General features: G+C 45.5%; 1 protein-coding gene across 1 annotated transcript; it reads right to left on the bottom strand.

Moving 5' to 3' along the window:
- Positions 1 to 9,938: 9,938 nt before the first annotated feature.
- KLF10 (KLF transcription factor 10) lies at positions 9,939 to 17,948 on the bottom strand. The gene is made up of 4 exons (XM_066625258.1): positions 17,751 to 17,948; positions 13,059 to 13,295; positions 11,959 to 12,868; positions 9,939 to 11,464 (listed from the first exon to the last, which is right to left on the bottom strand). Exons 1-4 carry the CDS (start codon positions 17,784 to 17,786, stop codon positions 11,211 to 11,213), a joined length of 1,437 nt encoding a protein of 478 aa, XP_066481355.1. The 5' UTR covers positions 17,787 to 17,948; the 3' UTR covers positions 9,939 to 11,210.
- Positions 17,949 to 27,443: the final 9,495 nt, after the last annotated feature.

Genomic DNA, 27,443 nt, shown 5'->3' with positions numbered 1-27,443 from the left:
GTTCCTTGTCTCGCTGCCAGGCAGCAGGTGTCTAGGGGTCCCACGAATACCACCAGAAACCACCTCAAGTACCACTGGTGGTACCCATACCAATGGTTGAGAAACACTGATCTATACTGTCCAGCAGGGATGTGCTCCTGTCACTGAGCCCAAGTTATAAGTCAAGTCACAAATCAGTGACCCCACAACTTGAGTCACAAGTCATAGTGTGTGCCATCGCAACTCGGCTCCTGGAAAATTTCAAGTTGTTTTAAGTTGAGTCATGAGTCATTTTGAGAAATGAGTCAAGTCCTTCAGCCAAAAAAAACCTTAAGCTTTGCTCCTCCCCTCAACCCCCCCAGCCCCTGCCTCCTGAAACCACCTATGCTCCTCCCACATCTGCTGCTCCCATCGGTCTGAAGGCCAGCTTCCTCATCTCCCACAAGGTCAAAAAAGTGAGCAAGAACACACACCACACACACGCAAGGGACTCGAGATAGGAACTCAAGTCTCTTTGAGTCATGACTCTTTTTTAAGTCACTGTTGTGAGTCGAGTTGGAGTCAGTGTCGTCCATGACTCAAGTCAACTAGACTTGTCAAAAACAGCGTTTTTGTGCAACTCAAGTCAAGTCATATCAAGTTGAGTGCCCGTCCCTGCTGTTCAGCAAGTGTTTTATATGTGCACATTTAAAACACTGTCTGCCACCGTCATGTTTAGTTTGGTCCTTAGAATAAGCCAGATCAACTATTTTGCATTCATGCTTGTTGGCATCCTTCAGTCTCGGAAGACTGTGGTGTCACGCTCTGAATGGTGGTTCTGGAACAGAGTGTCCTCTCCAGTGCGCGAAGCCTGGGTAAAGTAGATACGGAGGATAGACTGTTTCCCATGCAGCAAATCCCCCCCTCCACGTCACTGAAATGGTCCAATGGAAAGGCAAAAGCCAATACGGTTGGTTCCAGCGGCGTCGCAGGAGCTGCCAGAACATAACTGTGTTCAGCCATGAACTGCCTCAGGTACTCTGGCTCCGGATTTTGCCTCAAGGTTGACTCCTGAAGCCTTTTCCATAACTGGATGTAGCCACAAGGCAGTGGAGGTTTGGGAACAGAGTTTTCCTTCTCTCGGATGAGTTGCCTTCCCAGGCTAAGGAGTCCCATCTACCCAGTGGCTGTTTAATCGCCACTTACGACAAGTACAGCCAAACTGAGGGTTTAGTAGTCTAGACACAAGCTAAGTAATCATACCTGAGATGCTTAAATAAGCAGTGTCTTTTCTGTAGCTACCTATACTTAATATTTGTTTGTCTCAATCCCCCTTTATTTGAATATATCTCTGACAATATATCCCTTAGTGGCTGTTTAGTAACCTTTGCTGCAGTTGTTGGGAGATACAGTGAGAAGCATCCAGCTGAATTTTAGGAGGCTTTCATGCAATCTTGGAGTGGGGAATTCTGAGATTTAACCCATTTCTGCCCAGCCCACAAGTGTACACATTTGATCCCTGTTGCATATATGCAATGTTGGGCAGAAATGGCTTAAATGTTTTCAGGGTATGTTGTCCTATAAGATATACAGGACATCTGTGCTGAGCATCTATCCACACCTGATGTCCACCAGCCAATCCATGAGGCCATCTGAAACTGTTGCCTCAGGCAGCAGACTGGCAGGGAATGCTGAATTCTATTGACAAGATCACCTCCTCCCAGGCCGGGCCTTAGGAGCTACAGGGCCCAATGCAAAATATTTTTTCAGGGCCCCCCATCCGCACCAGAATGAGCAGTAGTGGTGAGATACACTCACCGCCCTCACCGCAGGGGCCCCCCTACTTACCAGGATGAGCAGTAGTGGTGAGGCACTGGCAATGGCAACACCACTAACTGCTTCTGCAGGGGGTGACTCCAGACCACATGGACCTAGGAATAGGAGGGGAGGGAGGGAGGACACAGCACTGCCATGGAAGGGGGAGAGGCGATAGAACTCTCTCTCTCTCTCTCTCTCTCTCTCTCTCTCTCTCTCTCTCTCGTTCTCTGAAGCTCCCCAGTAAAAAGGAATAAGTGGAAGGGATGGAGCAAAAGGGAACAGTTTGTGCCTAGACAGGGGCATCACTCTGCACATGGTCCGAAGTGCTTGGGCTGGTGCTGCACTGGTAGTGAAGGAAAAGATTCCTGGGCTTGGAAGGCTTAGAGTTGCACGTATTCAAGGAAGGAGGCCTCAGGTGTAAACAGATGCATGGAGGAGCTCTGTTAACCTCCACTGTTTTTAAGATGTGATCTGTTTTTTTTTACATGTTAACCTAGCCATTTTCAACCACTGTGCTGTGGCACACTGGTGTGCTGCAAGTGGTCCACAGATGTGCCACAGAAATTTGGGGGAAGGCCATTTATTAGTCGGGCCAATGGGGGATGTGAGCCCCCCAATGGCAGCATGTCAATTGTCAAAAACCTGATGGTGTACCTTGACAATTTTAGTGCCTTGAAAGTGTGCTTTGAGATGAAAAAGACTGAAAATCGCTGTGTTAATCTTTCTGTGCTGTGTTGTTTTATGGTCATAATATTTTCTAATACTAGAAGGGTGGAATGTAAATCAATAATAATTGATAATGTGCTAAATGTAATTCTTCCTGCAGCACAGCTATCTTGGAGCATGGACTCAGATCCAAACACATTCCAAATGCAATTTGTGTTTATAAAAACATGGGAGCATCAAGCTCCCAAACCTGAGGCAACCTTCTCTTTCCTCGTTGGACACATCACCCATCACCCATTTCCTCAGAATTAATTTGGGCTACTTGCCTCATGTCTGATCAGCAGTGTGTTCGTATTTAAAAAAAAAAAAAAGCAACAAATCAATAGCTTCATTATTTTATCACTTACAAAGTAATTCTATGGGTTGGGGTCTGACTGCTGTTACTCTGTTGGGAGACACTGATGCTTGCCCCTCTCAATTTGAATTTTTTTTTTAAAAGATCACTCATTTTATTATTTTATGCTTTGCAAAAGATTACTACATGCTGATGCCCCACTTCCTACACAGTTAGAAGTTCCAGCACTATCTGCCAATTGATCTGTTAACAGGGATAGCCTTAACTCCAAATCCAGTCCTCAGCTTCACAACTCCACGAAAAACAATACCCATCCTAACTGGTGGGTGAACCTACCAAATGGCACCCATATAATGCCTACATCAGTCTCCTCATTAGATGAAAGGCAATGATATGGAAGTTTGTTTATATCCAGCCTTTCTATCCCATTAAGGGCTAACAAGACAGCTTACAAATAAAACAATAAAACAATGCTAAAACATAGATAAATACAATAATAAAAACAATAAAACACAGTAAGTTTGGATCATGATAAAAATATGCTCATAAAAAAGCACCAGCCCCCTTGGTGTCAGCATACAAGTTTCCCTGAATAAAAAGGTCTTAAGACCCTGCTGAAAGGACTCAATAGAAGGAGCTATTCTCAATTCCAGGAGGAGGGAATTCCACAGGCAGGGCACCACCACCAAGAAGGCCCAATTTTAGCTGCCATTCCCCTCACCTGTGCTGATGGCAGCATAGTTCTGATGACCTGAGGCCCCTCTGATGACCTGAGAGGATGAATTGGATTGTATGGAAGGAGGCAGTCCCTCAAATACCCTGGAGCCGTTTAAGTTTACACAAGCATTCATAACAAGCACTTCCAAAATGCAATGAAAGAACCTAAAGAAAAGTAAGAGAAACAGGAGGAGAAACAAATTAACAAGAAGCGGCAGGTCATTTAGTACAGCAGAGTAACCACACCAGTGGCTCCAGTAGTGGATAAGCAGAAGTAGAACCTGCACTGCCCACTACTTCCACCAGCCATCTTACTGCATGTTGGCAATGAGGACAAGGCTTGCTGTTTCTCTACCAGTTCAGATTAACCAGATCGGGGAAATGGATGTACTGGAGTAGAATTGTACTGTAAATCTAACCCTGCACCCTCATGAGAGAGCACACCATTTCTCTCTGACAGATGACATATTCTTAATACTGATTCTGAATTGGAGCTGTCCCAATTACTGTGCAAGCATAACTGATACATGCCAGGAAATTTAGCACAAGAATAGTAGTGTTTCTCAACAGCAAGTGGTGATCTCTCTCTGTCCATAGGATGACCATGATAATACAGGAATGTCATTCTTGGCTTAGGAATAATCACTCTGGGAAGAATTCTCAAAATTCAAAACAATTAAACTGTTAGAAAAAAAAAGATCTTAAGAATGATGTGCTGATGGGTGAAAAGGTGGAGAAAATTTGCACTGTGAATCTTCAGGATTGATTCTGAGAAAGACTAAGTTTTAGCAAAAGTCATAGCTGGCTGGGACACTTGCATTTCGTGCCAGACTCTTGCGACCTATGAACCTCGTGGCCACTCAAAATGCACACTGTAAGCTATTTACACTTGTTAGAGTTTTATGTCAACATGTGTGTACTATTTTAAAATAGGGCTGGCTGGCCCATTTGATCTTTGAGCCTTTGAGTTTGGCAAAGTGCTTATGTTTTGGATATTTTCAAACATGCTGTCCTTGATTTAGGGCAAATTGCCTGGTTCTAGAAAGAGCTTGTGACATCTGGAATAAAGACACTTGATGTTGATTCATAGAGATTAAAAATGTAAGAACTATTTGATTAGCTGGCAATGTGTTACTTTTCTGCATCATCTTGTTACGTCCCTCACTTCTCTGAGCGGTAAAAAGTAACTTCCAGGAACAATGTTGCATGGGTCTTGGTTTCCTTTGTGGAACAGAACACACTGCAGACTTGTAGTGTTTTGTAAATTTTTGCTATACAGGTGTGCGCCACTTAACAGTGGGGATATGTTATCTGATCCCAGTTGTTATGCAATTAGGTCATTAAGCAAACATTCAACCCAAGCCTTTGTTGGCTAAATAGACACTCCCTGCCAGACAATAGCTCGCTGCATAGGCTGCTGGAGATATATTGCCTCTTCTTTGCATTAAGAGCCTCTCTGTTGTGTAAACAGACACTCTGCTTCAGGCCATGGGAGACCTGACTGCCTCATTAAGAGCCTCTTTGTTGTGCTTTGACCACCATTGTATACATGGTCTGTTGATAAGCGGAAGGTTGTTAAGTGACAAGTGCCTGTATTTATAAATATACAAGTAGAGCATCAGGTGGAGGCAATGAACAGGTGCAGTCCTAAGAGCCTTGCTGCCTCACATAAGATCACCAGAGAGACATCCCCCTGAACTCAAAGGCGCCTTTGATTAGCTCCCAGTTCAGTCTCTCCATTTCTTGTTAAGTCTGTTTCTAACAGCAAAAATGGCTGTTTCTTTAAACTTTATACACACTTTATCTAAATCCCTCAATCTTGGGAGAAGGGGAAGGATCACCACTTCCAAGCTCTGGAGGTTTTCAATATTTAAGAGCCACCTCTGTAACCAGGTGGGGCCTTGATATCTGTGGGGATCCATTCTTGGACCCCTATAGATACAGAAAATTGTGGTTAGCAATATTCAGCTGCACTCCAGTCCCCTCTGGTGGGCTTTCTGAAGCCTGCAGAGGTAGCGCACGTCTGCCCAAGAGCAATCATGCCTCCACCCCATGCCTCAGAATGCCTTATATGACATAAAAATGGCACTTCCGGTTTTCCTCAGGAAACCGGAAGTCACATTTTTTTAGCCAAAACAGCCATTCTGAAGTCTGCAGAAGCAGCGGGTGGATGCGCACTGCCTCTGTGGGCTTCAGAAAGCCCTCTCTGGGTAACTGGAGCGCAGCTCTGGTTGCCTCTGAAGTGCTCAGGTGGGGCCAAGTCTGACTCAACACAGGTCCGGGGGACCTGTGTTGAGCCAGAACCACGGATGTACAATCCACGGTTATGGAGGCCCCACCTGTACCTCCCAGCTAGCTCCCATTAATAAAAATCTATGGCCCACTAAGGAATATTAACTCTGCCTCTTGAACTGTTACTGCTTGCCATGTAATCGCTGTTTACAGCAGAATCCTAAACTTTCAGTCATAACAATATCTCATTACTGTACTGGAATTGCATACCACTTTATACCAAGACTCATGGTCCATAAAAGCCCTGGCATTTATTGCCAACAGATATCTAATGCACATAACCTCATCTTTTCTCCTCATCCTTCCAATACTCTCCAAATAAAAATACTGGGGCTTGAACCTGGGACATATAAAAGCATGTACAGTACCAGTGGGCTACAAAGCTCTCCTATTTTCTGAGACAAAGGGCACAATCCTAACCAGTCTACTCAGAAGTAAATCCTATTTTGTTCAATGGGGCTTACTCTCAGGAAAGTGTGGTTAGGATTGCAGCCAAAGTAAAGCAAAGCATTGGTTTTTTGGTTTTGCCTGTTTTCAGTATTTGGGACAGTTTTGGCTTACCAGCCTGTGCCTTCAGCTGCTAGAATCTGGTTATAGGCATCTTGTGTCCTTGTGTAACAAACCTCATTAGCCATGAGAAGGGATCCATCTTCTTTACCTTTTGATTTAGTGAGATCTTGCCAACAATTCGAATGCGCCTGAGGATTGGCTCACTTTCCTGTCTGTTTTGTTCCATCCCCCAACCAAGCAGTGCCTTCCAGCAATGTAAATGCTCCCAGCATATAGGAAGTCATTGTAGTTCCCTTCCAGCAGGCTGAAAACCCACTCTGTGGGACTTGAAGAAAAGCACTCACTCACCATACAATGAGTGAAAAGGGTTGGAGATCCCTGCATGAAGGTGACAGCTAAGGAAAAGGTTTAGCTAGAATGCATCAAGTTTTCTGGTTCATTTCAGTTTGCAAAGTCCTCCCAGTGCTTCTGCTGGATAGGATTCCTTATCAAGCATGAATTGATCCAAATGAAATCAGTTTGGGGCGGGGGTGGAACCCTGGATAGTATCTTGAATTCCTTGTCTTCAAACGGAAAGCGCATCTGTTTGCACAAGAGGAAGGTTGATCACCCTTCTCTCCTTAACCCTGCAGTTTTCTGTACAGTACCCCATATAATTCTGTTCTAGAGGATCTTTATTCTGACCTGCAAAAGCAGATTTTCAGAGGGTACAGGGGGCTGTGATGCAGAAAAGGTGGAAGGAAGGGCAACACTGCCATGAGGCTGTTGAATCGCTTCCTTCAGGCAGTGGTTGGGGGGAAGTGCCCCTGCAACCATGGTGACCAGATGTCCTAGTTTTCCAGGACATGTCCTTTTTCTTTAGCCCTGTGTCCTGGAAAAGAACTTAAATATCTTTCTTCTCCCTGTGAGCTGGCCCCTGCAGGCAGTGCATAGCCTTCTTGTAATTAATAAATTATATGTAATATAGTTAACCACATGAAATAATTAACTACATGAAATCAATATAGTAATGTTTTTGGTTTTAATTTTGTCCTACATTTTTCTTGGATGTCCTACATTTTGGGGTGCCTTGTCCTCTTTTGAGGTTATGACATCTGGTCACCCTGCCCCTTCCCTCAACCTACTCTCACCTTTCACCTCCCCTGGACCACTGCTTGTTCCACTTGATGGACCCATGCTCATCATGCACATGAGAAGATATGGGGGAAAGCCTTGCCTCTTCTTCCATCTCCACTACTGCTGCAATTCTTTTCTTAAGCACTCAGGAAAAGAGCTGCTGCTTTTCCTTCCTATAAGGTGACTGAGTGGGGAAAGACAGGACCATCCCAGCCCAGCCCTTTACAAGAAGCCACAGAAGCAGTGGTGTGGGAGAAGACAAGACAATGAAGTGAGTGTTGGTGCAGCATGTGTGTGTCCTGGCTGACTGATGCAGGAGGGCCTGGTATATAACTGGCAGAAATGGGAGGGGGAGTGGTAGATCCACCCCCTTTTCAGGGATGGATCAGCTTGGGCAACATTCGAGTGGAAGGGAATTTCCACAACCTTCCTTTCAAACACATTCCTTAGGACATAACCCTATTAACTTTCTGGAGAATCAAACATGGTGAAAATATCTATAAGAATTGCAATTAGTCAGTCAAAACAATCATGTCAAAACAGCAAACATGATTACATAATCATTACATACAGTTGTTCTGGCTCCAAGTTCCTTATAGGCCAGCAGCCATCCAGGCTCCTTGCTCTATCGTATATCCTGGCTCCTTATACTTTGCCTCAGACTAAAACTTCCCAACCTTTCAGCCTCCCTACCCAGTTTTATCACTAGCGATAAATCCATGTTAATCAAGCATGTGCCAGAGAATACTACTTTCTCGTAAATATTTACATTTAAACTTCAGAACGAAGACATCTATGAAGCAGAATTTTATTGTTTCTCAGACTGTTGCTGTTCTTCCTTTGCTAGATAAGGACTGGTTGGAAACAAAGCAAACAGCTGTCTTGCATCTGTGCCACCACCCAGAGAAAGCAGGCCTTAAAAATAATGCCTCATCCATACCGAATCCTGTGCCACCACCCAGAAAAAGCAGGCCTTAAAAATAATGCCTCATCCATACCGAATCCTTGCAAGAGGAGGCGCTTAGACTTGTTCCTGTCTGTCCCAAAGGAGAAGCCATGGCAGACAGAATGGAATCTGCCATTCTGTGCTAAAAATGGTGCTAAAAATTCCTAGCAAGATCTTATACATTGGTTCTTGCTAACTGGTTCAAAATTAAGCAAAATTAAGGGTGTGGCTTGAAATAGATGGCCAGAAAATAGCAAATATGAGCCAACAATAAATTTCAATTTTCATGCATATCTATTTTAATGTTCATACCCATGGAGGCTCTTGGGTTGCTCCGTTAGAAAAAACTATTTTTTCAGTGTGTTTGGAGAGACTAACAGAATGATTTTGTAAAATAAACTAGCTGGTTTGGATAGAAATGATTGAGTTCATTTCATAGTGGAAGAAGAGAATGTAGATTTAAGGTTGTTTCACCATGCCACGTTTATTATTAATATCACTAACCACTATACCATGCTGATACTTTTTGTAATATTTTCCCCTTAAAGGTAGGAATAAAAGCCTCTTAGGCTAAAGCTGCTGTTTTAGGGTGCAATCCTATTCAACTTTCCTGTGCCAATGCAGCCCCAATGTAAAGTAACAAATGTTCTCTTACCTTGAGGAGGTATCCATGACTTCTTCCCCATCACAGGATGCAGTGTACACCACATTGGCATTGCTGTATTGGCACTGGAAAATTGGTTAGGATTGGGCCCTTAGCAGACAAAGTTTTCCATGTTGAGGACCTAATTATAACCCCAAATATATAGCTTTTTTTTTTCAGGTTCAGAGTTCATAAGTAAACTTAGAGTGACTTATGGAAAGGAGAAAATACAAGTGAAGCCTGTTTATCTGCAGATTTTATATCTGGCTCAACACAGGTCCCCTGGAGTTGCATTGAGCCAGACATGGCCCCATCTGAACCCTTCAAGGCAATTGGAGCTATGCTCTGGTGGCCCCTGGAGGGCTTTCTGAAGCCCACAGAAGCTGTGTGTGTCTGCCCGTGGCTTTGGCTGGCTTCAGAACTGTCGAAGAAACCACTATTTCCGGGTTCTGGGGGAAAACAGGAAGTGATGTTTTTAATGCCTTATAAATAAAATTAGAATTTTTTTGCCTTTTTGGCCATTCTGAAGCCCACAGAGGAGGTGGGTGGACACACATGGCCTCTGCAGACTTCAGAAAGCCCTCTGGAGGTGACCAGTTACAGAAGCACAGTTACAGTTGCCAGCAGCGGCTTTAAAGGGGCCAAAACCCAAATTTCAATCTTTCTGGTTTTGGTATCTGCAGGAGATCCAAGAACAGACCCCTCGAGGTTACTGAGGCCCCACCTGTATGAACTATCAAGTCTTCATCTGCAATATCAGCTAAGGTAATCTACCACTCTGAGTTCATTGCCCTGAGAAAGCTCCAGCCCAATATTAATTAGCCATGCTAAATAGGGTTTTAATGTCAATTTTTCAAGTAAATTATTTTAAAAATTAAATGACAAAATATGTTTGTATTAAAGAGAACTGATCTTTATTGTAAACAATGTATAAAGTACAATGTAAGAAATATTGTGCAAAATCTTTAAAGTACTCACAGAATAGATATTACACCACCCTCCAGCAAGCATGGTAGAAGATGGAACAGAAATATCCACAAGAAAGATAATGGTTTAACAATCATGGTGTACATATTTAAGGCTGATGTCTCTTTGCTTGTTGTATAACCTCTCATTTTCTGATTTTAATACAACTTAAGTTATACCTTCAACACATAAAGGCCACTTCTATCATAAACTATCTTCCAGAGTAACATTTTCAGAACGTAGCATAGCATACTCTTGACCTTCCTTCTGAAAAAAAGCCTCCTAATTTATTCTTAAGATTGCTTTTTAAACAAAGTGCACTGTATTCAGGTTGTGAAAATTCAATGGTATAAATTTTTTTAATGTATAAATGAAACCAGAAACAACTTAAAAGCAGAAACATCAAAATATGCTGGTTCAGCTAACGGCTAATCATGATGTTTTCCAAAGAGTGTAAAAAAATACTTTTAGACTTCTGTGATAAAATAATTAAATGACCCCCTTTTGATAGATGTCATATCGCTGGACGGGTTTGCACTCTTACAGCACAAGTCTACGCAAATCTCCTGAAAAGTAAGTCCCATTGTGTCCAATAGGACTTACTCCCAGAAAAGTATGTACAGGATTGCAGCCATACTCAACTCTATGCCTAACAGTTGTTTAGAGTCGCTATACTTAGCTATCTTTGACATACTAAGTGGTAGAGATAAGCCTAACCAAAGAAGGGTCCCAATAACCAAAGTTCTGCTATCATTCACAACTGAGCCTCAAAGAGAATAAAGCAAATATGATCTCCTACTTAAAATAAAGTGACAGAACTCTGGTATAACTAAAAGTTATCCCTGATTCTCTCCCATAAACTCATATTTTTCTGAATGTTTTGTTTACAACTCCACTGAAGAATGTCTTAAGCCTCTAACACCCGCACACCTCTTTGGCTTATACCTGACTGATCTATAGTGCATATGAATAATTTTCAGTGTGTTCAAAGCCCCACTCTTGCTCTGGACTTCCATTTCTCCTTCTCCCAAGTACAACAGGAACCTGCTATCCCCATGTATCACCGATGCTCTCAGGAGTCAAGATGGCCACTGCCTGTCTGTTCAAGTGCCACCAAACACTGACATGGTAGAACCACAGACTTATTTTGCAAGCTGTTCCTCACCACTGGTGGCATTCCAATCAAAGTGACAATAGTTAACAGTATCTTCAGATAGTATTATTCATTGTGCAGGTGTAGGCGGTACAACAGTATCATTTAGCTTGCTCACTTCCATCTGCCAGGTTGGTAATTTTTTGGCTGACAAGTGGCGACGTGCATGTTTTGTTAAGTGGTCACTCCTCATGAACCGTCGACTGCACATTGGGCAGGCAAATTTCTTCTCACCTGTGTGTGTTCTACGATGGCGGGACAGTTCATCAGAACGTGCAAATCTCCTCTCACAGCCTTTCCAACTACAGCTAAATGGCTTCTCTCCTAAAATACAAATGTCAAAGGTAGAGGCATGAGCAATCCTTTATCAACAGCAAATATGATGGAGCTATTATTAATACAGTAGAAATCTATTTCCAAAAAGAAAAACAAGCAAGCTAAGAATCCTGTTTCATATTGTCCAGACAGAAGCTTACACTGGACAGTGTAAAAAATAAAAAAATGAAAAAAGTATAAAAATAAAAAAAGTATAGCTGTATTATGGTTAGATTCATTTTTACAAGAGCAAATTCAGTGATGGAATTATTCATATAAATCTGAAAAATCTCACAGCTTCTTCTACTGAGTGGTTCTCATACAGGTAACAAACATTATGAACTAAAAAACAAAGGGACTTTGGACTTCCTTGTACATTTTCCACGATTCAAAACACAGTCTGGGAAAAGGGAAATCTCATCCCCACATGAATGAGACACACACAAAACCTAATATATATTTCTATTATATTTCTAACATATATTGATTTCATAGTAATTTACCTGTGTGTGTCCTCACATGGGCTTTCAAATGGGAACTCTTGAAATATGTTTTTCCACATCCTGGATAGTTACAGACATGACTTCTTATTCTTAGTGAGTCAACAGATGGAGCGATCTTTGTTGCAGCAGGAGCAAAGCCTGGAGCAGGAGCAATAGGCGAGAGTCTGGTGCTATTGGGACTTGTAACTGGAACCTTTGGATTCTGAACAACAGTCTGAGGCACAACAAACATAACTGCTCCTTTGGGGACTTGAGCTCCCATTAACACCATAGGCTGACAGAGGTTAGATGGCAGTTGACAACAGGGAGTGTTGGGCACAACTGCTGTCACAACAGAGTTGCTAGCAGGCAGTGATAGCATCTGGCACACAAGTGGTACTGAAGGGACTCCTGCTACTTGCACAAGTGACGGGGGAACTACCAGTGAAGACTGACCTGCTGATCCAGGGACAGGGAGAGGGTTGCTAAGTGCAGTTTGTGTGAAAGGCACTGAACCAAGAGTCAGAGTTGAATTTCTTTTGTCTTGCATATCTGGCAGTTTGCTACTTTCAGAATTCACCATATGCGATGACATATTTTCACACAATGAATTTTGTTTTGCTGTTGTGTTATCTTGTTGACTTGTTTTCCTCCTGTCATCATCCTGATACTTCAAAATGTTGGCTGTTCTTGCTGGACAGGTTGTGTGATTGCAAAGCTGAACATCAGCTGTATGGCGAATGACGCTCGTGGCCTGAGCTTTTGGTGTTTTTGATACTTGAACCTTTTCAGTTTCTTTCAGAGCTGCAGGAGAGCCTCGCCCAGAAGTATCAGTAAATGACTTGCTCTGTACTGTAGATAGTGCTGGTGCTGCTGGATGAATTGCTTGAGACATTTCAAGGTCAGAAGGGCTGTAGGGTGGAGTCAAACACTAGAACAAAAACATAGTGCAATTAGCTATCTGTTCAGCAAAACTACTCATCATGAGCTATATACTTCAAACTGCAATCTTATGCACACTTACTTCAGCAAAAATCCCACTGAATACAGTGGGACTTATTTCTGAATAAATCTGCATAGGAGTGGGCTACAAATAAATTATAATGAAATGGAAAGCTTACAAAGGCAGATATTGTGTGAAAATCAGCAGCAGGTAGCAGATTGTCCTCAAATTCTTCAGATATATCGGAAGCTGGAGTTATTGGTCTCAGTTCAACATACTTCTTGAAGTCTGATTTCCAGTTGCAACTCATGGACATCAGAGCTTCTACTGCTTCAAAATCACCTTTTTCAGTGGCATTATTCCAGGAACACCTCTTTGTGGGCTGCTTTTCAATAATCATCTCCATTCCTTCCTCCTATGAAAAAAGCGAATTTTTTTTCAATATACAGCTACTAATATAATTGGTGAATACATATACTTAAACAGATTTACCTAGAATCTGAAATACAAAGAAAGTTTTATAGAACAGCTCAAAATTTTTAAGAGCTTCTCCTTTCCATTTGCCTTCCTTTTACAGTTTTACTTCTTAAAATGGCTATCATAATGAACACAGTGATCAAGCACTCTCTAATGCAGAAGATGTTCCCTTCCTGCAGTTTGGCAATAATTACTACACAAATTCTATAGATTCCAGAGGATCAAAAAGCTCACTCCAAAGACAATTAGGCTAAAGATTTAAGCCAATTATACCAATACTGTACATTTAAATACAGTACTTCTGTCTTATTCAATCAAAATGCAAGTTACGTTGAGCTGACATGTTTTAACTAATTATTAAGTATTTATATGCTGCTTTTCAATACATCTATTTTAGTTTGCTCCTTCCCTTTCAACCAAGTCCCTTCACACACTGAGGTACACACTGATCCTAATCAAGTTTCCTGCACTGTGCCAATGGGTCATGTGCTGCATCCTGCAGTTGGGTGGCAGTCAGGGAAGCCTCCTCAAGATAAGGGAATGTTCATTCCCTTGTTTTGGAGTTGCATTGCCCTTACCTCAGTGCTGGAAAGTTGGTTAGGATTGTGCCCTTAGGCTGCAATCCCATACACACTTTTCTGGGAGTAAGCTCCATTGAGCACAATGGAACTTACTTCTTCGTGGATATGCACAGAATGTGTGCACTGCATCCAATCCTATGCATGTATTCTCCACTGTAGCACTTCACATGGTCTACCTATTCAATGACTTCTGGGTTGGAAGACCAGATGCAACACAACAAACACCAGTAAGAAACTCAGGATGGGTGGGAGGGCTTTATCCAGCACAGAAAAGCATGCTTTGGAGCCTCCTACTGCTGCTTATTGTGTCACATTACTGGTCTTGCTGCCAGGCAGCAGGTGTCCAGGGGTCCCAAAAGTACCACCAGACACCGCTTCAAGTACCACTGGTGATACCTGTACCACTGGTTTAGAAACACTGATGTAGCCCAAGTGCCACGACCGTGCACCAATAAAGCACTTTTTCTTTTTCTTTTCTTGTTCAGAGTGCTCCTATAGCAATCTGAACAGTTCTTCTGCAAGTATTTTGATTTTATTTATGACATTTGTAACTACCTTTTGTTCCCAAGGTGCTTCAAGCAGGATAGAGAGACATTCTCAGAGAGACTCCATGAACTGACCAGACCTGTTTCGCCTCAGCTGAAGTTGCTGTCTCATGTGCCTACAAACCAGGCCCCAGGTGAGTCTGCATGAGGATAAACACCGTGTGCAAGCCAGGGACATGCAATGGGTGGGGAGGCAGGTGAAGCAGAGGACTCTGGTGGGGAGGCTCTGCCTCACCCCACACAGTGGTGGTGCTTCTTGAAGTACTCCAGTGGGGAGGCTCTGCCTCACCCCACACAGTGATGGTGCTTCTTGAAGTACTGGGAGGCTCTGCCTCACCTCACATGGCAGTGGCGCTTTTCTTAGGACTCCAGTGGGGAGACTCTGCTTCCTCACCCAGCACACATCCGATGCCAGCTAGAGGAGCCCCATTCTGGAAGGAGAAAGGGGGCTGGGGGAAGAAGGGAACCAGCGCCCTGCTCAGCCGGCAAGGCCTCAAGAGCAGGCGGGGGAGGGAGAACCTCCCTGGCAGCCGGATGCTGGCACACGGCCACCTTCACCTCAGAGAGCCTCTGTGGTGACTCACTCCGGTCATTCCAAACAGCACGCACTCCCTTTCGGGACGGCCCCCACCCCTCGCCCATTGGCCGCCAAGGTCAGGCGCCGCCGGCGCTGATTGGCTGCGCCGGCGGGGAAAGCAGGCTCGGTGGGCGGGGACATGTGAACAAAGCGTGATCGGCGGCTGCCCCGGGCGCTCGGGAAACGTGAACTGGGAATTGCCGCTCGCCGACCTTTCACCCAGTTCCTGCAGAGCGCGCTGCTTTGGCGCGCACTCGCCTTCTCCGCCCCCAGGCAAGGCTGTGCGAGGGCGGGTAGGAGGGGAGGCGTCTGCTGCTGCCGGGAAAGGCTGACTGTGCTCGCCGCGGTAGCAGGTCCGGGGGAGGGGCAGGAGCCCCCACAGCCCCCCCTTTCTGCGCCGCAGCGCCCACGCGTCCTGCCAGCCGGCACCCACCCGCTCCAGCGCGCTCCTGCGCCGGAATACTGCGGGTGGCGAAGGAAGGAGGCAGCTCCCTGCAGCCCAAGCCCTTCAAAGCCTCAGCTGACCGAGCCGCAGCCTGTGCCTGCCTACCCAGAAGAGTCCCATTACAGTCAGTGGGGCTGCTCCCAGGGGAGTGTGGATAGGAACGGACTGCGAGCGCCCCAGCCTATGCATGCCTACTCAGAAGCAAGACCTATTAGAGTCAATGGGGCTTACTCTCAGGAAAGTGTGGCTAGGACTGCAGCCTCAGAGCCCCATCCTATGCCTGTCTACTCAGGAGTAAGTCTCATTACAGTCAATGGTACTTACTCCCAGGAAAGTGTGGACAGGAGTGGGCCGAGACCCCAGTCCTATGCACGTCTCCTCAGACCATTATATTCAGTGGGGCTTACTCCCAGGAAAGTGTGGATGGGATTGCAGCCTGGAGCTCAACGCTATGCGTGTCTACTCAGAAGCAAGGCCTATTAGAGTCAGTGGGGCTTGCTCCCAGGAAAGTGTGGACACGACAGCCCTGCGGAGCGCCTGGTCCCGAAGGGGAAGAGCCTCAGGAGGGCGCGGGCAGGAAAGCACGTAGCGGTCGTGACCCTATTTTAGGCCTCGCTTCCTCAGCGGCGAAGGCAGGCCTCCCCGCCCCGCCTCTCCCCGGCTAATTTTACCCAGCCCTGGCCTCGCCCGCCCCCTCAGCTCCGCCATCCGGCTCTGCTAGGGCGGCGCCTCGCCCAGCCCAGGGCTGCTGCGGTCCAAGGCGGAGCCCCCCGCCCCACACAACACCTCACCAGCCGGCAGGGCCTGCTCTCCACCGTGGCTTACACCACGTGCCGCCCTCCCTCGGGCAGGTCTCCCAAGGAAAGGCCCGTGTGGCTTGTCCCACAGCCCAAGCCTACTCAGAAGAGAGTCCCATTGAGTTCTATGGGGCTGACTCCCAGGAAAGCATGCCTAGGACTGCAGCCCCAGTCTGTCTCCTCTCTCTCCCCCCATCATCCCTCATGTGAATGGAACTCTTGACAGCCCAGGCCAAGATATGCCCCCCAGAACCCCATTCAGTTCAATGGACTGCAGCCTAAACCACGGTCTGCCTTCCCCCCTTCAGTTTACTGGGGTTTCTTCTCATGTCTTCTGACCACAAGTCAGGCTGCAATCCTATGTGCACTTTCCTAGGGGTAAGCCCCATTGAACACAATGGGACTTACTTCTCCATAGACATGCATGGGATTGTGTTCTAAAACAGGCTGAACAGGAAGTGAGACTGCAATCCTATCCACCCTTATCTGGGAGTAAGCTCCACTGACTATAATGGGACTTGCTTCTGAGTAGACATGCATAGGATTGGGCTCTGAGCCCCCACAAACACTGTAGCCCTGCGTAGGATTGCACACCAGCAAGGCACCCATTCCTCCCTTCCCATACCTTTCCCCTCCCATTTGGAAGTCTCCGAGAGCCCAATTTTGAAGTCACAGTGATCCCATAGACATATCTACTCAGAGGTAAGTGCATTTACAGTCAATGAGGCTTACTCCCAGCTGAGTGTGGAGAGGATAATTGCAGCCTGAGTTCCCCTCCTCAGAAATTCCCACTTTCCAGCAAATTAAAATAAGTAAGCCCTTTTTCAATCCCACTATGTTGCTTAGCAACCTCCCTGTTCCTGCCACTGCACTCGTTGCAAAGCCCCATTTTGAACCAGAGAGCAAATTTTTTCTCCCGCCTTCCCCTTAATTTTGCATCTTGCTGCCTCCCCCCCCCCCGTCTCTCCACCAAACTCTAGTAGTTCCTTCCCTTCTTTCCCAGTTGCTGCTAGAACTTCCATCCTCCGCCACAGCTCCTTGGTGGCTTCCAGCAGCCTCAGACCAAGCGCATCTCCAACTCTCACAATAATTACAGCAACTGCATTGCCTGGTGGAGCAAATACTGTACTGCTTGCCTTCTGCATGGCCAAGAGACCAATCCCACTACAAGCGCACCCGCTCCCACAGCCCAATCCTATGCCTACTCAGAAGTAAGCCCCATTATTGTCAATGGAGCTTATTCACAGGAAAGTGTGGCTAGGATTGCAGCCTCAGCTGACCATTTTTTGTTTTCTCTTTCAGCCTGGCTCTGCCCTCACAGCACAATCATATGCACGTCTACTTGGAAGTAAGTCCCACTGTGTTCAATGAGACTTACTCCCAGGGAAGTATGCACAGGACTGTAGCCTCAACTTCATCTTGCAACCGCTGCATAGCTGGGTACTCACAGGGACCTGGAAAGGAGAAGCTCCAAAATTTAGCATGACGCTGCTGGAGAGACCTTTCCTTCCCCTCCAACCGGCCAGGTAGGCAGACAGCAAGCAGTGTCAGGAAGGCGGGCTGCAGTCCTGATGCTCGGCCAGCCAGAGTGCCGCCTGCAGCTGTTGACAGAGCCTTCCCCACGCCCCGGGCGTCCTCTGCCTGATGCTGTCTTTATTTTCCTCTTTTGTGCGCGGGCAGCTACCCATTCAGGTGGCAGCTCCCCAGCCCAGTGTCCAGGAAGGCGGGCGCCAGGGCCGGCCAATCCCCGGCAAAGGTGTGTGAGGCTCCGGCCAATGGGCGAGCGGGGGCCACGCGTGATCAGCAGCTGCCCAGCAGCGTGGAGAGACAGTCATTCCAGCGTGTGCATCAACAGCAGTGTGTCCCAGCAGCAGCAGCAGCAGCAGCCCTTGGGTAAGTCCCTGTTGCTGGCTGAGTCAGTGTCACGTCTTCTCCCGCCCCCTCCTTCCCTCCCTTCTCCGGATCCCTGTGGGAGGGGCGAGGTGGGTGGTTGCAGGGAGATTCTGCTTAGTAATGGAGACAGATGGGAGTCAGCAAGGTTGTGCTGGGAGAGTTAGGACAGACAAAAGATTCTTTACCCAGAGTGTCATCATTCTGTGGAACTCCTTGCCACAGGATGTGGGGATGACACTTGGCCTGGTTGTCTTTTAAAAGGGGATTGGACAGATTTCTGGAAAAAAATCCATCACAGGTTACAAGCCATGATGGGTATGTGCAACCTCTTGGTTTCAGAAGTGGGCTACTTCAGAATGCCAGATGCAAGAGTGGGCACCAGGATGCAGCTCTCTTGTGGTCTTGTGTATGCTCCCTGAGGCATCTGCTGGGCCACTGTGAGATACAGGAAGCTGCACTAGATGGGCCCCCCTTTGACGTGATCCAGTGGGGCTCTTCTTAGGTTCTCTTTCCATCCCTTCTCTGGATCCCTGTGGGAGGGGTGAAGTGGGTTGTTGTAAGCATATTCTGCTTAGTAATGGAGTCAGATGGGAGTCAGGAACGACATGCAGGCATTTCCCCCCCTTGCATCATTCTGTAGATCAGTGATCTTCAAGTTCAATCTTTTTCATGCCACAACCCCAATATATAAATAAAAAATAAACTACGAGACTGGGGACCCCGCCATTGATCCTGCTGCCTCCCCAGACCCTATCCACCCATCCCCATCACCACCCACTCCCCAACCTCATAATATTCTCCCAGCAGTGTTCACTGTAGCCAAATATTCTTATTGGAGAGTGCAGGAAAGGTTTCCGTAAAGCCGGTCACTAGTGAAAGCTGTTTTAGCACAATTGCTACGTAAGAACCTGAGCAGGACTGGGTCACCATCTCCTGGTTCCTGAAGAGTTACACCAGATGCCTCTCCCTTTACCTGGTGGTGCTCCAATCAAGTGGTCTTCAACCATTTTCATTCCTGTCATTTGCCAGGACCCCACAATTGAGGCTTTGTGAACCCATTGGGGTCCTGACCCCAAGGTTGAAGAACACTACTGTAAATAAATGCAGACTTAGGGCCAAATCCTATCCAACTTTCCAGCACCGGTGCAGCCACAATGCAGCCCAAGGTAAGGGAACAAAAATCCCTTACCTTGAGGAGGCCTCTGTGACTGCCTCCCCACCAAAGGATGCAGCGCATGCCCCATTGGCACAGCTTCACTGGCACTGGAAATTTGGATAGGATTGGGAAATTTGGATAGGGCCCTCAGAGAGCTATGTCATGTACGCAGCCCACAACTGCAGGTGGAATTATGGAGGGGGCAGCTGGCTGGCTAGCTGGTTGGATGTTGCTGTGCTGACAGTGGGTTGCTGACAGGGGGGGCCCAGAGCAAATCCCTTCAGCAAGCCCTTTATAGCACCCCCGGACCTGTCCTAGTGTTGCATAGGGTGCTTTCACTGCCTCCAGTACTCAAGAGTCACAGGTCAGCCTGGACATGTTGGTCCTTCCTTTGGCTGACATGGACCCTTGACCATTGCCTGACCTGGCTGATTCCTGTTGCTACCCTTGCTGAATGTAGATTCTCTAGGCACCATCTGTAGGAGTGATAGTATTCACCTCTCCTTTGGGGTTACCTGGAATTTGAGAATTAGTGAGGGGGGGGAGAAGGAAGCCATACTTTGGGCTGGCCCTTCCTTTGGCAAAAGGACTAGTTTGAATGTGAGAAAAACAATAGGAGAAATATGGAAAGGTGAACGAAAGGATATCTCACCTGAGCTGGGGATGGCATTGGCAAGATGTTCCTGAGGCTTAACAATCTGCAGGTATGATCATTGTGTATGATAGTGTGGCCAGTAGAGTCATAAATGGGGCTTGCAGGCAGCTTCAGTGAGCTGTATCCCACAAGTGGGTGTACTCTATCCCACAAATGAAGTTGTTGACTTTTTAATCACAGCTAGTTGTATCTTCCTTTTTCATTCCTACAAGGACTGTGGCTCAGGGTCTGGGTAAAAGGGTCTGCTTTGCATGCCTAAGTTCTAGGTTCAGTCCCTACATAGAGAAGAGAAAAATTCCTGTTCAAATCTGGAAAGCTGTTGACAATACTGGCTTGATGGACCTCTGTTTTGAATTGGTATAAAGCAACTTCCAATGATCCTAATGTAGGACACTGTGGGTAGAGTTTTTATTTCTGTAATGTTGTGGCTAAGAGGCTAAGCTGCAGATTAAGGCCCAAATCCTAACCCACTTTCCAGCACTGACATAGCTGTGCCAATGGGACGTGTGCTGCATCCTGCAGTTGGGTGGCACTCACAGAGGCTTCCTCAAAGTAAGGAAATGTTTGTTCCCTTTGCTCGGAGCTGCATTGCTCTTATGTTGGTGCTGGAAAGTGGGTTAGGATTGTGCCCTAAGTCCTTTAAATCTATCCCTTGTTTAAATCTTATGTTTACCATGAATTTACTAGATGGCCTTCAGCAAAATACTCCTGCTCAGCCCCCAGGTGCAATATGGAAATGCTGTTGTTGTTATAACAACAGTATTTATATACCTTTTTTCAACAACAAAAAAGTCCACAAGGTGATTTATTGACAAAATTAAATAAGAGCCCAATCCTGAAGGGCTTGTGCTGGCCCACCACCAATGCACACTGTCACAGATATGCTGTAAGGCACGCCTGCCTGCAGCAGTCATTGCTGGTCCAGCACCTGAGCTGTCTCAGCAGGAGCCAATGCTGGGCCACCACTGGTCAGACACCGCCTGGTGCTCCGGGTGAGTGCTGTCAGTGGAGAGGTAAGTTGGGCAGGGAGGAAACAATTCCAGGGCAGGGGGAAGGCATGGCGGGGGAGCAGGGTGGGAGGGGGCGGGGATGGCATCAGGCCCTGCCACCATATCCTATCCCCCCTCCTGACCTGGGAGACCTGACATGGGTCTCTTCAAATCTGCACCCACTCAATGGCAGGTGCAGATTCAAGGAGACCCATTGGGACTGCCTGATTGCTACACAGGGTAAGGGAGTATAAGCCCCATGGGATGCAACCATTTTGGTGGCAGCCCTGGGCACTGGGAAGTTCAGGATTGGGCTGCCCATGGCTCCCTGTCCCCAAAGGGGTCACAATCTGAAAAGATGCAAGAGAACACCAGCAAACAGCCACAAGAAAAGACGCTGAACTGGAGTGAAGAGGGACAGTTACTCTCCCCCTGCTAAATATAAGAGTAGCATTGCTTGAAAAGGTGCTGCTTTGCCCAGTTAGCAAGGGTTAGTAATACTTTCTTACCATACATGATTGTTGTAAGGATTTGTCATTATGAAGTGCTTTGCATGCTCAGAAATATGTTATTGTTATTTAAATATTGTTATTATGCTGACATCCATAAAGTTAGACCGGGCTGGCCCATCCATCAGACAAGCTGAAAACCTCAGGCGGTACTTCGGAGGATGCAGTGTGTTAACAGGGTGTGCCTTGTACCTAATGCCCACCCTGCCTGTCCCAACCTGCTGCCTGCATGGGGCCTTTTTCCATCTTCTTCTTGTGCACTAGCAGAAGATTGGGAGAGCTTGCATCCCTCCTCTGAATCCAGTACTGTTACGTGAAAATCTCCTTTTTCCTTAGTTGTGATTTTATATCTGGTTACAGGCCAAACTTCTCACAGGCCAAACTTCCAAAAAACCCTGGTCAAGCTACAAACTCATGGATTACACAACCTCCACCTCTCTAGGTTGCTTATATAACCTCCACCTCTCTAGGCTGGCATAGTAAATCATTGCTTAAGTGTCTCCTATTGTTTTATTGTTGTAACTCAATCCCTGCTTAAGTACTGTATGCAAAATTGAACTGCCTTCCGGGGTTGCCCGAGTTCCCCCACCTAGGAAGCCAGCCATTGCTGATAACTGACTTCCTGATCCTTTCATTGTTTTACATATTCCAAGTACCCCACTGTGTGTAGTAAGCAAGCACATCCAGGTCAGCTCTAGGTCGCATCCAGGTTAGCAAAAACCCTTTTTAAGAGAGAGGCTGGCACATGCTCTCTCTCTCTGACTCTTCCCCCCCCCAAGGCAGAAGGTCCTCCTCCCAGGACTCTTCCCCCTCCCCATCCAACTGCTCCACAAGACAGGTAACTATATCGCGTCTGGAACTCTTTCCCTTCTCTCCCCCCCTTTTCCTCCCCTTCTCTCCCCATCTTTAGTTAGCAACTGGGATTGGCAGATCAGGGGCCCCTAAAATCCTTCCCTACAAACCTTCCCTTTTTCTAATTTCCTCGGATGCACCAAATACACTTCACATGCAACCACCATAAAGCTAGGTACACTAGATGCAAGTACTAGGACCAAGACTCATCATTTTTCATGTGCATTATGTATACCTGTGTGTTTTTGTAATAAAAATATAATCTTTGATTAAAAGTTATCTTTCTCTCAGTCTCCTTCTTAAGCTAAAAGGGAATTTCTCTGCATTACGCTGTCTTGTTATCCAGCCTAAGATCCTGAGGTTCCAAAGAGGGTAGTGTAATAATTCCCCCTAAACAAAACAGCCCTTTTTGGTAACAGTACGGCCACTGCTGTGACTTCTGCTAGTAGCTGGAAGCTCAGTGTTCATTCCCCCCCCCCACACACACACACACTGCCTCTCTATAGGAGTCTTCAGCAGTGATGGAGACAGCAGGACTGGACTCTGTGGAAGAAGGTAAGTTCAAGAGTGTGAAGACCTGGCATTAGGCAGGTGAACTTCTGCTGAATGCTCTCCATTAGTGGTCACACTTGGGGTGTGTGTGCATGCCATGTACTGGGGGATTGGCAGCAGAACGGGGGTGGGGAATTCAGGATGCTGTTTTGGTTAGACAACCTCTGCATAAATTGTATTGCATAAATCCAAGCCCCTACCTATTCTTTCTATGTGAGAGTTTACCTTTCTCTTCATATCTCTTTGTCGCCTGTAGCACTTCGTAACCTAAACCCACCAAAAGCCTGATCTGAAGCACAGATGTGCTTGTAATTGCAGGCATGCCTAATGTCATTGCAGTTCATTCTACTTGCATGCTGCAATTAGGATTTTAGAATTGTGCTGCAAACATCTCCCTCAATATAGGTTGCATGAAAATTAATATAATAGAACCCCAATACATTTTTCTTTTAAGTTGGATCTCTCTCCACTGCCAAGGCTGATGTTTGTAATAAGGACTGGTATTTCTTAAAGAGTATGTGTCAATTGTGTGTAGGTGATAAATGTGTTTGGATTCCAAAATTACTGTATTTTGGGTCCCAAATTTCTTTATGATTCCACTGTAAGTGCTGCTGGTGAACTTCTTTTCCTGCATGTTTTAAAATCAACAATTACCAAAGTTTTGCTTATCTCTGCTCTTGAGCTTTCTCAGAATAAGTCTTGGAATTGAGTGAAGTGCTGCTACTTTTAAGGTAAAGAAGGCCTTTGCCCTTAGCTTTGTTTACACTGAAAGTGCTTTTAGTAGTGCCACATACGAACTCTACTCATTCTTGATGTTCTCAGTAATATGTCAGATAAGCTTGAGAAAAAGAAAACTTTGTACAGACGTGGGTGATCTGAGGATAAGTAAGTTGTCTTCTGTTTTGTCAAACTGGAACACCGTAGAACAAGCGAGGGTTTTTGGTTTCGTGTTAATTTTAACATGTTTGTTATCTGTGGCCTGGTACTCTGGAGAAATGTCTTGTTTGTTGTATGTGTACAGATTCTTACACTTTGATCCCAAATGTGTTTTTTCATATCCTATTACTTTCCCTGAATTCTTATTTTGCTCAGGAAGAGGAAATGCAGAAAGAGGAAACTCTTTTGCGCACTAGGCTTCTTTGCAGTTCCCAAAGCCACCTCACACTTGCTTCTGATGCTTATTCACATAGAGCACAATCCTATGCATGTCTGCTCAGAAGTCTCATTCAGTGGGATTTTCTCCCAGGTAAGTATGTATAAGGAGGCGGTGGCATTCTCTATGCATCTGTATAATTCCCCAGATCCCACCCAGTAATACAGTATAAAGTATATGTAGTCTAAGCTTATAGGAAATATGAAAGAGCAATTATAGGAGCCAATGCTAAGAAGAACCCAAAAGTTTTTCTGCAACTGTTGAAGAAAACAAAACTAATGTTTCTAATATTTGCCAACATCCTACTCTCATTCTTCTGTAAAACACTCATGCAGCCCAGAAGAAGTTGAGATAGGTATGCTTTATTTCTTTAGTTGTACATGCGTGCACCACTGTACCATTTGTTTCACAGAAGAAGCCTGGAGTGTGAATATAGTTAAGCTTCTTGTAATTTTTACATCAATCACTTTATTGTGGTTAGGCATGCCATTTTCTTGTCTGGTACCATCGATTGAACATAAATTGAACCAACTGATTTTTTTATAAAGCAGATCATGTTTCTAAATTTAGCTTTATTGGTATGTATCCTATGAGTTCATGGTATCTGAATAATTCTCTCAGTGGCAGTTCTGTAAAATGGGAATAAGTATTAGTTTGCTTCAACTAATGGTGATATGGAAGGGATGGTATAGTATCTTTGTGCACTGGGGTCATATATCAACAGGGAGCTTCTTATGCTCTTCTTTTTTGTATTCAGATACTAAACCTAACAACAGGAAATAGGTCCCCACAAAAGCAGAAGCAATGTAGGTGTGAGAATTTTGTGGTAGCAATATTCACCTAGATACAGATTATACTACCTGCCGCATTCATGTGATCAACCTTTGTGTACATGTAGGTTTAGATTGGGCTAAACGTGATATGGTGTGGACTATGGGGGTGGGGTGAATATGTATGTATTTAAATGCATTTCTAACTAATAGTTAATGTGTGTTCAGTGAGTAAAGTAGCCGGGACAAGGAACATTAAATTTGGATGTGTGGGATATTTGTTACATTCGTAGCTCAGTCCAAGACTTGCTGGGTGGCCTGTACCAGTCAATCCCTCAGTTAGAGTCTGGCTTGTTTAAGGCCACCCAGAGAGTCCTTTCGAAGGTTCCAGAACTTAGCCTCTATATAGAGTCAGGCCTTTGAACTGCATCTCCCCTTCCACAAGTCTCCCCAGCAAAAACCCTAACTGACCAACAGCCCAATCCTAACCACACTTTCCTGGGAGTAAGCACCATGGACTCGAGTGGCACTTACTTCTGAGTAGACATGCATAGGATTGGGCTGCAAAGCCCCAGTATGATCAAGACATTTATCTTCAAGGCTGGTCTATGTGAACTTAATCTGGCTTGATTTTAACCCATAGGATTTTAACCCATATTTCCCACATCTGATTTCTAACACTCTTGTTCACCGTAGCTCCAAATGCCATCAACACTAGGGAGGGTCATAGGTTCATGTATACCTTTGAACAGTCTTAGTTCTTTCTGTCTGTATAGTTTAAATGTGTTCTGATAAGGCTAAAAAACTATCTCCGACACTCTTTCTCTCAATATCGAGCTAAACAAATGCATCGGTAAAGCAGCTACCACGTTTTCCAAACTCACAAAGAGAGTTTGGTCCAACAAGAAGCTGACGGAACACACCAAGATCCAGGTCTACAGAGCTTGCGTCTTGAGTACACTTCTGTACTGCAGCGAGTCATGGACTCTTCACTCCCAACAGGAGAGGAAACTGAACGCTCTCCACATGCGCTGCCTCTGATGCATCCTCGGCATCACCTGGCAGGACAAAGTTCCAAACAACACAGTCCTGGAATGAGCTGGAATCCCTAGCATGTATGCACTGCTGAAACAGAGACACCTGTGTTGGCTTGGTCATGCTGTGAGAATGGGTGATGGCCGGATCCCAAAGGATCTCCTCTATGGAGAACTCGTGCAAGGAAAGCGCCCTACAGGTAGACCACAGCTGCAATAGAAAGATATCTGCAAGAAGGATCTGAAGGCCTTAGGAATGGACCTCAACAGGTGGGAAACCTTGACCTTTGAGCGTCCCACTTAGAGGCAGGCTGTGCAGCATGGCCTTTCCCAGTTTGAAGAGACACTTGCCCAACAGACTGAGGCAAAGAGGCAAAGAAGGAAGGCCCGTAGCCAGGGAGACACACCAGGGACAGTCTACTCTGTCTGTTCCCAGTGTGCTATTTGCTCCCAGTGTGGAAGGGATTGTCACTACCGAATTGGCCTTTTCAGCCACACTAGACGCTGTTCCAGAACCAATTTTCAGAGCGCGATACCATAGTCTTTCGAGACTGAAGGATACCAATGAAAGTAAGGCTAAAAAAATGGATTTGAAGTTTATAGTTCTTAAGCAAGTGAGGATTCAGGCTGTCAGCAACTTGTCATTATTTTTTTTATTACTGTGGACATCTTAGATTTGCATATATTATGCCAAGTTTTCCAGAAAGCCACAAGTTCAGCCTGAAGAACACAATCCATTGGTTATAATGAATTATTATGGAATTGTGAAGTTAATGTATCAAGGAGACTGGGAACATGCGTGACTGGCTAGCTAAGCACAGGTCATTTTGAGTGCTCATATTTCTTGTCTACAATACACATCTTCCAGTGCAATCCAGTGTGTAGCTTCTTTGAAGCTGATGGGCCACCATTTGGGGATGGTTCATATTTGTGCCTCCTGTTTATTTTGTCTTTTCTAAGCCTTGTTAGGGGACTAGTTCTTTGAGGCTGGAGCTGGCTGTGTTTGCACACAGCAGCACTTACGGTCTTGTTCCTTGCTTCTTGTCAGGTCAGCTGCCACTTCTCCTTGCTTTCCCCTTGCTTGTGTGCTCCCTGTGCTAAGCAACTGAAAGTGACTACAGCTGTTTCCTCTTGTTTGCAGCAGGACTCTTCCTTGAGCTGCTTTGAAAAGCATTGTGTCACAGTGACTTGTTGGCAGTGTTGTATTTTGCTACTGGCTGCTAAGTATCACGGAGTGTTAACTACTGGGCAGGTGATTCCACCACCTTTTCAAATTATAGATAATTAACAGGATATCCACAAAGCAATTTTATCTCAACCCCTGCCCCGTCCTCTTAAATTTCAATGAAGGCATGGCAAACATTTGTCTGGAATTCCACAGAAGGAAATGATTCCCAAAACAGTGTGTGTGGGAGTGAGAGAATGACGTTGATATTCCAGGTTCGAAAGCAGAATAATAATGGGAGGCTTTTTTCTTCTTTTGTTTCCCCCACTGTACACTTATGCCTGTTTCATGGTGAAATGTGAACTTAACATACATTGCCAAGATCAGCACGTGCACAGAAGTAAGGATCGTTA

This window comes from Tiliqua scincoides, chromosome 4 (assembly GCF_035046505.1).
Source record: "Tiliqua scincoides isolate rTilSci1 chromosome 4, rTilSci1.hap2, whole genome shotgun sequence".
Lineage (NCBI taxonomy): Eukaryota > Metazoa > Chordata > Lepidosauria > Squamata > Scincidae > Tiliqua > Tiliqua scincoides.
Note: the sequence above shows the minus strand (reverse complement) of the source record. Positions and strands in the feature narration are given on the sequence as shown.